The 12,495-nt window shown below is 37.2% G+C and overlaps 1 protein-coding gene across 2 annotated transcripts in view; it reads left to right on the forward strand.

The window, feature by feature from the left end:
• The window catches only part of LOC133644513 (retinoic acid receptor RXR-gamma-B-like), a 142,141-nt gene that overhangs the window by 33,912 nt on the left and 95,734 nt on the right, over positions 1 to 12,495 (forward strand). The window contains exon 2 of one of the 2 annotated variants that reach the window (XM_062039044.1): positions 8,232 to 8,382. The exons of the other annotated variant lie outside the window; for it this stretch is intronic. Coding sequence (XP_061895028.1) covers positions 8,316 to 8,382 — 67 coding nt within the window. The 5' untranslated portion in view covers positions 8,232 to 8,315. The remainder of the gene's footprint in view (positions 1 to 8,231; positions 8,383 to 12,495) is intronic. 2 annotated transcript variants of the gene reach the window in all.

Raw genomic sequence — 12,495 nt, forward strand, 5'->3', positions numbered from 1 at the left:
ATACAGGAGGATACTAATACAGAATATACAAGAGTCAAACCGACAGAAACGCAAATGTAATCCCCTGCTGGGTTGTAGGGTTTATTTAAGTTCCTTTAGGCTTTGCCGTGTATTGTTCACCAGAGCCTCTAAGGTATATTTTGGGCCCGTGTTTGCATGTGGCTTTTAGCTTTTCTCTCTCCTTGTTTGCTTGACCCGCAGTCCAGCATCCTAACAAGACAATTCCTGACTTCCTGGAATGCCACACATGCGAAACGCCGGCGATAAGGCCAAGCACACCTTGTATATTAATAATAACCACCGCGGTGCACAGGCGGCTGACCAAGTCACCGCTGGCCCATATTTTTAACACCATGGCAGCAAAATGAATCACAGATGTTTGGAGGGAGGTGGAACATGGAGGTTAGCATTCTTTGGCACCTCGAGGATTTTGTATTTACTGTGGCGTGTATAGGCCAGGGCGTCATTACTGTGTAAGATGCCAATGAATGCAGCCAAGTCGGGGAACCTGACACAATACTGTGTTCCAGTTGGCTTTAAGTCATGCCTCTGTGTAATCCGCAGTATTTCATGTGTTACAATAGTTTGTGTTTTCATTATGTGGCAACCCTCTGTCAACCAATCAAAGCTCCATATACAGTACTGTACATTGAACTTTGCAGCACTTTTGGCAACGGAAAAGTGTTTTTTGTTACTCTAACCCAGGGGTCGGCAACCCAAAATGTTGAAAGAGCCATATTAGACTAAAAATACAAGAAAAAAATCTGTCTGGAGCCACAAAAAATGTAAAAGTCTTATATAAGTGTTATAATGAAGGCAACACATGATGTACCGGTAAGTGTCTATATTAGCTATAGTAGCCTACTATCAAAATTCCTTTGTGACTCAGGCTGACGCAAATCTTTGTTACAGAAATTGTTATATTTATTCTACACATTTTTACAACATTAGAAAACATTCGTAACATTCGAGGTTTCTCACAGGGTGAGATAAATCCTGGAAATTACTGGCTTAGAATGGCCAAAGGTATAGATGTGTGTGTCCAAGTTAAAGGAAATGGCAGGCTGTCTTCTTCTAATGGATTTATTACAATATTTGCAAGCTGGGTAACGTTTGCTGTGGTCTGGAACAACATGGCACACTGGCAACTATCAGAAATGCAGCCAACATTACATACAGATAATGTGTCATGAGACATGCAAATAAGAATTAAATACACAGAGGACATACGTAAAGGATATCAGAAGAGCTCAAATATACCTACAAATGAGGCATAATGATGCAATATGTACAAACCCCGTTTCCATATGAGTTGGGAAATGGTGTTAGATGTAAATATAAACGGAATACAATGATTTGCAAATCCTTTTCAACCCATATTCAATTGAATGCACTACAAAGACAAGATATTTGATGTTCTAACTCATAAACTTTATTTTTTTTTTGCAAATAATAATGAACTTAGAATTTCATGGCTGCAACACGTGCCAAAGTAGTTGGGAAAGGGCATGTTCACCACTGTGTTACATGGCCTTTCCTTTTAACAACACTCAGTAAACGTTTGGGAACTGAGGAGACACATTTTTTAAGCTTTTCAGGTGGAATTCTTTCCCATTCTTGCTTGATGTACAGCTTAAGTTGTTCAACAGTCCGGGGGTTTCCGTTGTGGTATTTTAGGCTTCATAATGCGCCACACATTTTCAATGGGAGACAGGTCTGGACTACAGGCAGGCCAGTCTAGTACCCACACTCTTTTACTATGAAGCCACGTTGATGTAACACGTGGCTTGGCATTGTCTTGCGGAAATAAGCAGGGGCGTCCATGGTAACGTTGCTTGGATGGCAACATATGTTGCTCCAAAACCTGTATGTACCTTTCAGCATTAATGGCGCCTTCACAGATGTGTAAGTTAGAGTAAGTTGGGCACTAATACACCCCCATACCATCACAGATGCTGGCTTTTCAACTTTGCGCCTATAACAGTCCGGATGGTTCTTTTCCTCTTTAGTCCGGAGGACACGACGCCCACAGTTTCCAAAAACAATTTGAAATGTGGACTCGTCAGACCACAGAACACTTTTCCACTTTGTATCAGTCCATCTTAGATGAGCTCAGGCCCAGCGAAGCCGACTGCGTTTCTGGGTGTTGTTGATAAACGGTTTTCGCCTTGCATAGGAGAGTTTTAACTTGCACTTACAGATGTAGCGACCAACTGTAATTACTGACAGTGGGTTTCTGAAGTGTTCCTGAGCCCATGTGGTGATATCCTTTACACACTGATGCCGCTTGTTGATGCAGTACAGCCTGAGGGATCGAAGGTCACGGGCTTAGCTGCTTACGTGACCGCCGTCCAAATGTAAACAAACGCCATTGGTGGATCTACACTTAACATCCACTGTAATGATATCAAGTACAGGCACGTATCTAGTCCATAATACTATGATCACGTCGATATTTTTTGGCATCACATCTTCTTTTTTTATTTTTTTATTTAACAGAAGTGTAGATAGAACATGTTAAAAGAGAAGTAAGCAGATATTAACAGTAAATGAACAAGTAGATTAATAATTTATTTTGTACCACTTGTCCTTAATAATTTTTTACAAAATAATAGAATGGAAAATGACACAATATGTTACTGCATACGTTAGCAGACTAAATTCGGAGCCTTTGTTTGTTTACTTACTACTAAAAGACAAGTTGTATAGTATGTTCACTATTTTATTTAAGGACAAACTTGCAATAAGAAACATATGTTTAAAGTACCCTAAGATTTTTTGTTAAAATAAAGCCAATAATGCCATTTTTTGTGGTCCCCTTTATTTCGAAAGGATCGAAAAATACCCAAAAGTAACGAAATACATTTTTGTACCGGTACCAAAATATTGATATTGCGACAACACTAATAGACACATATATTAGTGAGGTAGCTGGTAGTTCTGATAATGTCTGTTTGCAGATTTTCTCGATGGATGTATTTTATACAGTATGTAAATCACTTCTTGGGCTGGTTCCCACCTATTTGTGTTCTTACAGTATAAGTGTAGAGATTTCAGTCGCTACAGATTACCGTCGCAGAACATTAGCATGTTGGTTCCTAGAGCCAACACAAATCTTGGAAAAAAAACCTTCAGATATGCTGCTTCCTGGTCATGGAATGACTTACAGAAGGATCCGAGGCTAACTGAACTCTTCACTTTGGGGGAATTCCAGTCCATTTTAAAGGATTGAGAAACCAGTTGTATTGGTCAAATTTACTTCTCTTTTTAAATTGTTTTTTACGAAAACATTGAATGTTTTTACACTCGCAGAACATTAGCATGTTGGTTTCTAGAGCCAACACAAATCTAGGGGAAAAAAAGCCTTCAGATATGCTGCTTTCTGGTCATGGAATGACTTACAGAAGGAACTGAGGCTAACTGAACTTTTTAATCTGGGGGAATTCCAGTCCATTTTAAAGGATTGAGAAACCTGTTGTATCGGTCAATTTTACTTCTCTTTTTAAATTGTTTTTTACGAAAACATTGAATGTTTTTACGCTCGCAGAACAATAGCATGTTGGTTCTTATAGCCAACACAAATCTTTGGAAAAATAAGCCTTCAGATATGCTGCTCCCTAGAAGGATCTGAGGCTAACTGAACTCTTCACTTTGGAGGAATTCCAGTCAATTTTAAAGGATTGGGAAACCAGTTGTATTGGTCAATTTTACTTCTCTTTTTAAATGTTTTTTACGAAAACATTGAATGTTTTTACGTTCGCAGAACAATAGCATGTTGGTTCCTATAGCCAACACAAATCTTGGAAAAATAAGCCTTCAGATATGCTGCTCCCTAGAAGGATCTGAGGCTAACTGAACTCTTCACTTTGGGGGAATTCCAGTCCATTTTAAAGGATTGAGAAACCAGTTGTATTGGTCAGTTTTACTTACCTTTTTAAATAGTTTTTTTTACGAAAACATTGAATGTTTTTGTGTTAATGTTGTAAGTATTTTTATTTCTAACTATAGTGCGTGACTGCTGTTGTTTTGTTGTTATATGCATTTCTGTAACTTTGTTTTGCTGCCCTATTGGCCAGGTCACTCTTGGAAAAGAGATTTTATTCTCAATTAGTTTTTACCTGTTAAATAAAGGACATTGATTGATTGATATTGAATACTGCATATATTGTCAGTGTATTATCTGTGAGTATTTCCATACAAATCACTTTACTTTAGTTGTTTGTACCACTATGGTATTGTTTTCAAATAATATTTCTTATCTAAAAGTGTATTTTATATTTTTAAAAGTGTTTTGGGTTACCAATAAATGGATTTAAATTATTTTCAATATGCGGGGCTGCTTTAAGGTACGAGTATTCTAAAGTACGAGCTTGGTTGTGGAACGCAATGTGCTCGTAGTTTAAGGCACCGCTGATTTGGCACTGTTAACATGTAAACGATAGCCTGCCCTACTCTTGACAGCGTTTGGCAGTGGAAATTAAGATGAGTTATACATTTCAGTTCAGTTCACAGTGTAGAACATATCCTATAGGCAGGAAGGCAATGGTTGGCATCTGCTCCATAAATAGTGGAATGTCCTTGTAAAGAGATAGGGCCTGATCTAATAAAGGTTTGCATGTATTAAAACACAAACTTGATAGTGCAGGCAACGATCTCATCTACTAAGCTAAGGCACAGAGTATTGTGTCTCTTAATTGTGCAAAAAAGCAGCGCGGTCACAATGTCTACCATGCAACATGACATGGAAGTGAAAATGAGCATCAAAAAAAGCTCATAGAGAGGATAAAACAGCCACCGATATTAGTTGCGCATTTGTTCTCTGTTTTTGACTATTGGGAGGGACAAAGCTGCATTCAGGGCTGGGCGATATATCGAGTTTGTAAGATGTATCGATATACTTTTAAACAAGATATGAATTAAGATTTGGACAAATGTATGCGTCTGGATAAAACATTGATTTGAGTTGTTTACCATGTAAGCCCAAATCAAAACTGTTCTGGAGTTGCCAAGCCGGGCATATTTCGCATGAGAAATGCTGCCAGAAATGTACGCCGGAGTGAGGAAGATCATAGCCGCATAATTAAGTAAAGTCCCTTACTTTTTACTAATTGGTTTTTATCTAGTCTGCACTTTGCCTGTGTTATTATTATTATTGGCTTTTATCTAGTTTGCACTTTGTCTGTATTATTACTATTATCATTATTATCGACTCCTTCTATTTTTTATTTTCCTATTTTAATGATATTGGATCTGTGTTGTTGTTGTTGTTGTTGTTGTTGTTGTTGGGGACAAGTGTTGTAAATTAGCTTTGGCTACAAACACTATGATGCATACATTGGATAACTGTTTCAGATGTCTATGTTTTTGTATCTGTCCCTAATTCAAATAAAACTCTATATATATATATATATATATATATATACTTGGCACTGACCAGAACCGTGCTTGTGTGACAGTCCATTACATCATCGACTGGGAATTAAAAAGCGCCTGCCTGCAAATACGTTTTTTATCCCAGTTTGATACATTTTGTATTATTTGCACCGCTATGTTATTTATTTTATGTAGAAATAATATTTTTGTTACGTACGGGAGGAGTAGAACGGCACAGACATAAGGGGGCATTTATTTATTATATTTATATTTACAATATATATAATAAACCATAAATAATATAACCAAACAATACTAATAATTAAACAGGGGGAAATGGAGTGTGACTAGATCCAAGGTGTGTGAGTGTGTGAGACTACGTGTGAATCAACGGTTTTGTGGTACCCGTAATGTTGAACGAGAGAAGGGACAAGGCAAGAAGGCAGTCCGTGGGCAGGCAGGTAGTCAGGGCGAATAGCGGGAGGTCGAGATCCAAGAGGCAGTCCGGGAAGCAGGGGGTGGGGGGGACAAGGAATGACGAGACACACAGCAACGTCAACGCGGGAACGGAGGTCTGCAGTAGGATTGACAAGGAGGACACGAGACAATGAAAAATGACAGGGAAGAAAAACATGAGCAAGATTGCATAAAGCATGATGATCGCTTACTGTAAGCCAACAGAAGGTTACGTTCCGGCGCGGGATAGCAGGTTGAGTAGGCTTATAAAGGAAGGTCTGATCATCAGTACAGTTGTCATTCACTTCAATTTCAGTGAATCTCGCTCAAAAATAAATATCTTTATATGTATACTTTCACCGGAAAATATATTGAGATATATATCGAATATCGAGTTTAAGTAAAAATATATCGAGATTAGGGTTGTACGGTATACCGGTATTAGTATAGTACCGCGGTACTAATGAATAATTTTCGGTACTATATCGCCTCTGAAACGTAAACCCCCCCCCCCCCCCCCCATACATAAGTGTATATAGAACATGTTAAAAGAGAAAGTCAGCAAATATTAACAGTAAATGAACAAGTAGATTAATAATCCATTTTTGGGTGACGGTGTGGCGCGGTTGGGAGAGTGGCCGTGCCAGCAACCTGAGGGTTCCTGGTTCGAACCCCACCTTCTACCAACCGAGTCACGTCCGTTGTGTCCTTGAGCGAGACACTTCACCCTTGCTCCTGATTGGTCGCGGTTAGGGCCTTGCATGGCATCAGTGTGTGAATGTGTGTGTGAATGGGTGAATGTGGAAATAGTGTCAAAGCGCTTTGAGTACCTTGAAGGTAGAAAAGCGCTATACAAGTATAACCCATTTTACTATTTTTACAGCTTGTCCTTAATAATGTTGACAAAATAATAGAATGATAAATGACACAATATGTTACTGCATACGTCAGCAGACTAATTAGGAGCCTTTGTTTGTTTACTTACTACTAAAAGACAAGTTGTCTTGTATGTTCACTATTTTATTTAAGGACTTAACTGCAATAAGAAACATATATTTAATGTACCCTAAGATTTTTTGTTGAAATAAAACTAGAGATGTCATTCATTTTTTTATTTTTTTTTTATTAAATCAACATAAAAAACACAAGATACACTTACAATAAGTACACCAACCCAAAAAACCTCCCTCACCCATTTACACTCATTCACACAAAAGGGTTGTTTCTTTCTGTTATTAATATTCTGGTTCCTACATTATATATCAATATATATCAATACAGTCTGCAAGGGATACAGTCCGTAAGCACACATGATTGTGCGTGCTGCTGGTCCACTAATAGTACTAACCTTTAACAGTTAATTTGACTCATTTTCATTAATTACTAGTTTCTATGTAACTGTTTTTATATTGTTTTACTTTCTTTTTTATTCAAGTAAATGTTTTCAATTTATTTATTTTATTTTATTTTTAAAAAAGGACCTCATCTTCACCATACCTGGTTGTCCAAATTAGGCATAATAATGTGTTAATTCCACGACTGTATATATAGCAATATCGGTTGATATCGGTATCGGTAATTAAGAGTTGGACAATATCGGATATCGGCAAAAAGCCATTATCAGACATCCCTAAATAAAACCAATAATGCAATTTTTTTGTGGTCCCCTTTATTTAGAAAAGTACAGAAAAGTACCAAAGTAATTTTAGTACTGGTACCGGTACCAAAATATTGGTAATCGAGATATACTTTTTCATCCATATCGCCCAGCCCTAGTTGGATGTAAATAACTGTCTTAGAAATGTAGCGCACATGCTATTCAGCACTTGTTATTTGGATGGATAGTAAATCAGTTGTCAAGAAAGAAGACACTGGGGCGCTGCTATGGAAAATGCAAACTGAACTGAAGTGTAGTGCACGGTGCTGGCATACTTTCACAAACCTTGGCAATGGAAACGCACCTCAACTGTAAATAAACGTTGTTGGACGACAATGAGAGCGTCTCCATGTACTCATGTCTGATCCCCTTTTAAGCAGCGGTAATTGGAAACTACAGCTTGTACTGTAAGTGTGACCCCCACGGCCCCACACCCTGTCCTGGCTGGTGCCAGATTTTAGTGCCCCACCCCCCAATCCCTCACCACCAATGTAATGCCAGACACCGTGCACTATATAACAGGTGTCCCCTGCAAGGGTTTTAAGAAGAGAGCGAGACGCACGAGTTGATTTGTGTCATCAGACGGGGCAGCAAACAGTTCCTCTGGGATTGATCTCAAGGGAAGGATAATCTGGCTAATCTTGTAACCGGCGCTGGCGGGCTCCGCCTCTTTCTGCTCTCCGCCTCCTCACTGTTCCTAAAAAAAAAAGTGATCCGGAGTTTCCGCCTCATTTTTTTTTTTTAGTCCGTCAGCGTACCGTCACGCGAGTCTGAGGAGCCAGGCAGGCTACTGGCGCCCTGCGGGTGCCGCACACTTGCAAGCGAAGGCATGTGGACACCTGCGACATCACCTGCAGCTGGAGGCGGAGCCGGGCGGGAGCTGGGTTACGGCCACTGTGAGTAGTCGACTCTATGCATCCTTTTAGGGCGGGGGTCAGCAACGCACGGCTCTCGAGCTGGAGCATTTTTAAAAAAGGATTGAAAATGGAAAAAGGGGAAACTTTTTTTTTGTTTTGTTTTAGTATATTTTTTGTTTGAGGACAAACATGACACAAACCTTCCCAATTGTTAGAAAGCCCACTGTTTAATATGTTTGTGTGTATGCTTCACTGATAAGAGTATTTGGTGAACATTGTTTTGTCCTACTAATTTTGGCAGTTCTTGAACAGTTGGTTTACATGTACAATCTTCCACTCCTTCTTTGTCTCATTTTTGTCCACCAAACGTTTTATACTGTGCGTGAATGCACAAAGGTGAACTTTGTTGATGTTATTGACTTGTTGGAGTGCGAATCAGGCATATTTGATCAGTGCATGTCTGCAAGCTAATCAATGCTAACATGCTATTTAGGCTAGCTGTATGTCCATATTGCATCATTATGCCTCATGTGTAGGTATATTTGAGCTAATTTAATATGCTTTACTTTTATCCTCTTTGTATATAATTTAGTTTTGCATGTCTCATGACACATTATCTTTATGTAATATTAGCCGCATTTCAGATAGTTGTTTGTGTGCCATGTTGTTCCAGACCACAGCAAACATTACCTAGCTTTCCAAAGATTGTAGTAAATCTATTAAAAGAAGACAGCCTGCCGTTTCCTTTAACTTGGACACACACATCTATACCTTTGGCCATTAAAAGCCAGTAATTTCCAGGAGTTATCTCACCTGAGTAGCTTCTGATTTACTAATGGTTTCTAATGTTGTAAAAATGTGTAGAATAAATATTACATTTCAACATTTCTGTCAACAAAGATTTGCTTCAGCCTGCGACACATAGTCATTTTAATAGTAGGCTATTATAGCTAATACAGACACTTACATCATGTGTTGCCTTCATTCTAAGACTTTTTTACGGCTTTTAATTTTTTGTGGCTCCAGACAGATTTGTTATTTGTATTTTTGGTCCAATATGGCTCTTTCAACGTTTTGGGTTGCCGACCCCTGTTGTAGGGGATAGCAATAATTAGAGGCAAATGTCTGTTGCTCCTTTTCTTTTTCTTTTTATCCCACACAAAGCTAGAGTGCAATTAGATGCATTATGGTAATACCTTTAATCTCTGAACGCTCTTTTTTTAAACTCATATTTTTCCCAGGGTGAAACTCTCCGAGCAAATGACATGTGCTGATTTGTTGTGTTTTAATTTTTGCCCTTCATCAAGCAAAGAACAACATATGGCAACCTCAGTAAATTAACTAAAACTGACACTGGATACTTCAAGTCATGTTTTTAAAATTAAAAAATCAAAATTAAAAAAAAAATACTTTTGCAAATAAAATTAAAAGTAATTAAATAAGAATTTTAAACAGGAAAAATAAATATAGAAAAACATTTCTTTAAATATAGTATTAATGTTAATGTAATAAAATTAAATTAAAGTAATTAAAGGAAAATGATAAACTTGAAATGTATATATTTATAATATTAGTCTCACATTTTGTTTTTAATGTTGATATTAAAAAATAAATGCCTCCATTTTGGTACTTTTATGAATAGTTCAATGCCAAAGATTGTTTAGACTTAGACTTAGACAAACGTTATTGATCCACAAGGGGAATTGTTCCACACAGTAGCTCAGTTTAAAAGGATGGAAAGGGTAAGGATGGAAAGGAAAATGCAGGTATTAAGTGGACTAAAAATTTACCATAATAGCAATATAAATCATAACATACAGTATATGTAATATTTACATATTAGTGTGTTCCCGATACCAATATTTTGGTTCCGGTACCAGTACCAAAATGTATTTCGGTACTTTTCTAAATAAAGGGGACCTCAGAAAATTTCATTATTGTATTTATTTGAACAAAAAAATCTTATGGTACATTAAACATATGTTTCTTATTGTAAATTTGTCCTTAAATAAAATAGTGAACATACAAGACAACTTCTCTTTTAGTAGTAAGTAAACAAACTAAGACTCCTAATTATTGTGTCATTTATCCTTGTATTATTTTGTCAAAATTATTAAGAACAAGTGGTAGAAAATGGATTATGAATCTACTTGTTCATTTACTGTTAATATCTGCTTACTTTCTCTTTTAACATGTTCTATCTACACTTCTGTTAAAATGTAATAATCACTTATTCTTCTGTTGTTTGATATTTTACATTAGTTTTGGATAATACCACAAATTTGGGTATTTATCCAATACCAAGTAGTTACAGGATCATACATTGGTCATATTCAAAGTCCTCAGGTGTCCAGGGACATATTTCCTGAGTTTATAAACATAATATAAAAATTTTTTAAACGAAAGAAGATTTTGTGATGCTAAAAAATATTGATGTAATCATAGCAGTATCGACTAGATACGCTCCTGTACTTGGTATCATTACAGTGGATGTTAGGTGTTTCCACCAATGGCGTTTGTTTATATTGTAGCATCCCGGAAGAGTTGGTGCTGCAGGGAATTCTCTGAATTTGTTCTCTAGTGTTTATGTTGTGTTGCGGTGAAAATATTCTCCCAAAATGTGTTTGTCATTGTTGTTTAGTGTGGTTTCACCATATGGCACATGTTTATGACAGTGTTGGCGTTGTTCATACTGCCACCCTTAGAGTGACATGTATGGCTGTTGACTAAGTATACACTTCATCGACATGTGATTAGTGTGTTCAAAGTTAAATTGATCGTCATAATGGTCAATGATCGGACTTAATGAAATTTTTGTTTTGAAATTGTCAACAATAGACACATTTCAATACAACTATTATCATGACTCCGGTGTGCTGAGGTGTGTATTGAAGCATGTATAGCAATCACTCGTCCTAAATGGTTGATACTTAATTTAAATTAGGGCTGCAACTAACGATTAATTTGATAATCGATTAATCTGTCGATTATTACTTCGATTAATCGATTAATAATCGGATAAAAGAGACAAACTACATTTCTATCCTTTCCAGTATTTTATTGGGAAAAAAAACAGCATACTGGCACCATACTTATTTTGATTATTGTTTATCAGCTGTTTGTACATGTTGCAGTTTAAAATAAATAAAGGTTTATTAAAAAAAAAAAAAAAATTGCTTCTGCGCATGCGCATAACATAGATCCAACGAATCGATGACTAAATTAATCGCCAACTATTTTTATAATCGATTTTAATCGATTTAATCGATTAGTTGTTGCGGCCCTAATTTAAATGTACTCGATTTGTCTCACGACGGGTGGGGGACCGGTACTTTTTAGAGGCGGTATAGTACCGAATATGATTCATTAGTATTGCGGTACTATGCTAATACCGGTATACCGTACAACCCTATTAGATATACAGTATATAATATCCATCCATTCATCCATTTTCTACCGCTTGTCCCTTTCGGGGTCGTGTCGGGTCGCTGGAGCCTATCTCAGCTGCATTCGGGCGATAGGCGGGGTACACCCTGGACAAGTCGCCACCTCATCGCAGAGTATATAATATATACTGATATATTGTATTATTATATTAAATTATATTTTTATATATTATATACAATATATAACAAATCCCCAATTACCATGTACAATATTACAGTATATGTAACAGCTGCAGCAAAAAAATAAGGGCAGCATAAAATAGAGAGTAGATCCAGCAGAAAATATACATTATAATTAATATTATATATATATTTATTTGCCCGGAAATACTCCCAGATAATACACAGACAATATATACCGCATTCAACATCAATCAATCAGTGTCCTTCATTTAACAGGTAAAAACTCCAGAAATACATATAACAACAAAACAGCAGCACTATAGTTAGAAATAAATATATTTACATTATAATTTAATCATGTCCAGATTGGAGGATTTCATTGATTGCATTAAATGCAGCATCTGTTTATTGATTGTTTCATTCAACACACGTGACCCACTCGCGGCCTTAAATACAGGGAAGCCCCCTGCTGACAGGGACCTCCCCACTGGATGCCTCGTCCTTCACTATTTGCACGCCTCTCAACAACCCGTCCCTTCCCACACCCCCCCCCACCCCCACACCCATCCTGCTTGATCTCACT

The sequence above is a fragment of the Entelurus aequoreus genome, linkage group LG27, assembly GCF_033978785.1.
Source record: "Entelurus aequoreus isolate RoL-2023_Sb linkage group LG27, RoL_Eaeq_v1.1, whole genome shotgun sequence".
Classification (NCBI taxonomy): Eukaryota; Metazoa; Chordata; class Actinopteri; order Syngnathiformes; family Syngnathidae; genus Entelurus; species Entelurus aequoreus.